At 46.6% G+C, this 1,581-nt stretch overlaps 1 protein-coding gene across 1 annotated transcript; it reads right to left on the minus strand.

Annotated features, from left to right (window-relative positions):
• Window positions 1-99: 99 nt before the first annotated feature.
• Window positions 100-694, minus strand: LOC104941755 (inactive ubiquitin carboxyl-terminal hydrolase 54-like; the record flags this gene model as incomplete). Its single annotated transcript, XM_010766890.1, has 3 exons — window positions 585-694; window positions 364-498; window positions 100-213 (listed from the first exon to the last, which is right to left on the minus strand). Coding segments are annotated over exons 1-3 (282 nt in total), but the record flags the coding sequence as incomplete, so codon positions are not given.
• Between the last annotated feature and the right edge of the window lie 887 nt (window positions 695-1,581).

A 1,581-nucleotide genomic window follows, 5' to 3' on the forward strand; every position in this document is an offset into this window, starting at 1 on the left:
ATAGAGATGTAACACTAATAGATGTATTAAACCAGATGAATGGGTAATGATGATGATGATGATGATGATGATGCAATGGTTGGTTGGTCTCCATCTCACCTGTTCGTAAAGCGTCATGGCGAACTTCTGGTGGGGGATGCAGTGTCGGGCGGTGCAGATGTCTTCTTTGGTCTCGTCTGAGATGTGGAAGTGAATCCTCATCAAGATGTTCTCCTGCAGGAACAGAAACATTACATCTGGTTACACCAAAACACCTCAATGTGACGTTACAGGAAATGTCTTTTTCTCAAATGTTTGCAGGTTAAGCGGATGCACAACCCTTAAAGGAATTCCCCCCTGAGTGATTTTACAGGGTGGTCTTACAAAGCACTCTGCAGCGTCGTCCATGATGCCCATCTGAAACCTCTGCTCGTCCTGGAAGGTTTTGGCAAGCGCACTGCGCAGAGCGTCGGACGGTAATACTTTCTCACTGCTGTACTGAAACTGGGAAAAGATGCTCTAAAGATACAGACAAAGAGACAGAGAGGGAGTTAGAGACAGGAAGCTGCTCTGGGGTCAGTTTTAGGGTTCTTAAGGATTCTCACCTTCAGAGCACAGAAAATGCACGAGTCCTCCATGCACTTGTGAGTGGTGAGCTGACGGAAACTACGTCTGAAGATATCGAGGTGCCACAGAACCTGAAGGACACAATATCAACAAGACAATGAAATAAAGATTTAAAGGCTGTAGACATGGGCAGAACCAGCGTTTCCGCCAGGGGGGCGTCTTGCCGTCATTTGAAAAAAGAAATTATAATTCGGGAGAAGATCGAGTTTTTATCGCTTGAAATGACGAAAAAGGAAAAAGGACAAGGACGTCCCTCTGTTGGAGGGGCAAAGGAGTCTGGTGGAATCATTTTCGCCGCCAGCAAAGCGTGTTCCTGTGACGGAAAGTGTACTGCCGGCGAGCCTTGACGGGGGGTGCTAGTTGAGCATACGCGTGAACTGCGAGCGCCGGAGCCTCGCAGCGGCGAAACTGAGGCTCCGTGGTAAACTGTGGTAACATGAAGAGCCGTTTAGGAGCCGGCTCTTCTTAGTGAGCCGAGCCAAATGATCCGGAATTCCCATCACTAATACGTAAAGAGATAGTATCTATAAGGGACGGCTCAATTCAAAATTCAAGTCACGTGACACGATGTGACGTCACACACACCACCCCCCCCGCTCTCGGGGTGGACGCCCTCTCAGCCCTGGTCTGGCGGAAACACTGGGCAGACTAGCTACAGTGTTGTTCTGGAAATAGAAATCTGAAGACCCAGGCTCCAACAATGAAACATACAATAAATTAGAAATAGAAATAAAATGTTTTTGCAAGGTAAAGTAAAACGCTTAAATTAACACACATTAACAGTGCAATAGATGCAACTTAGTTAAAAGGAAGAAGGACTAGAAATGATGAAGACTTTTCCGTTCCATTTCAAGAAAGCTATCGTGCAAATGTACGTGTTGGTGCTTTAAAATCATCACCTCTGCACTCAGGAGGAAGTAAGGAGTCCAAACTATGTTCCTACAGTCGTGATCACCTCTACCTGCCGAGATCTGA

This window comes from Notothenia coriiceps, unplaced genomic scaffold, assembly GCF_000735185.1.
Source record: "Notothenia coriiceps isolate Sejong01 unplaced genomic scaffold, NC01 NC01_scaffold00003846, whole genome shotgun sequence".
Taxonomy (NCBI): Eukaryota; Metazoa; Chordata; class Actinopteri; order Perciformes; family Nototheniidae; genus Notothenia; species Notothenia coriiceps.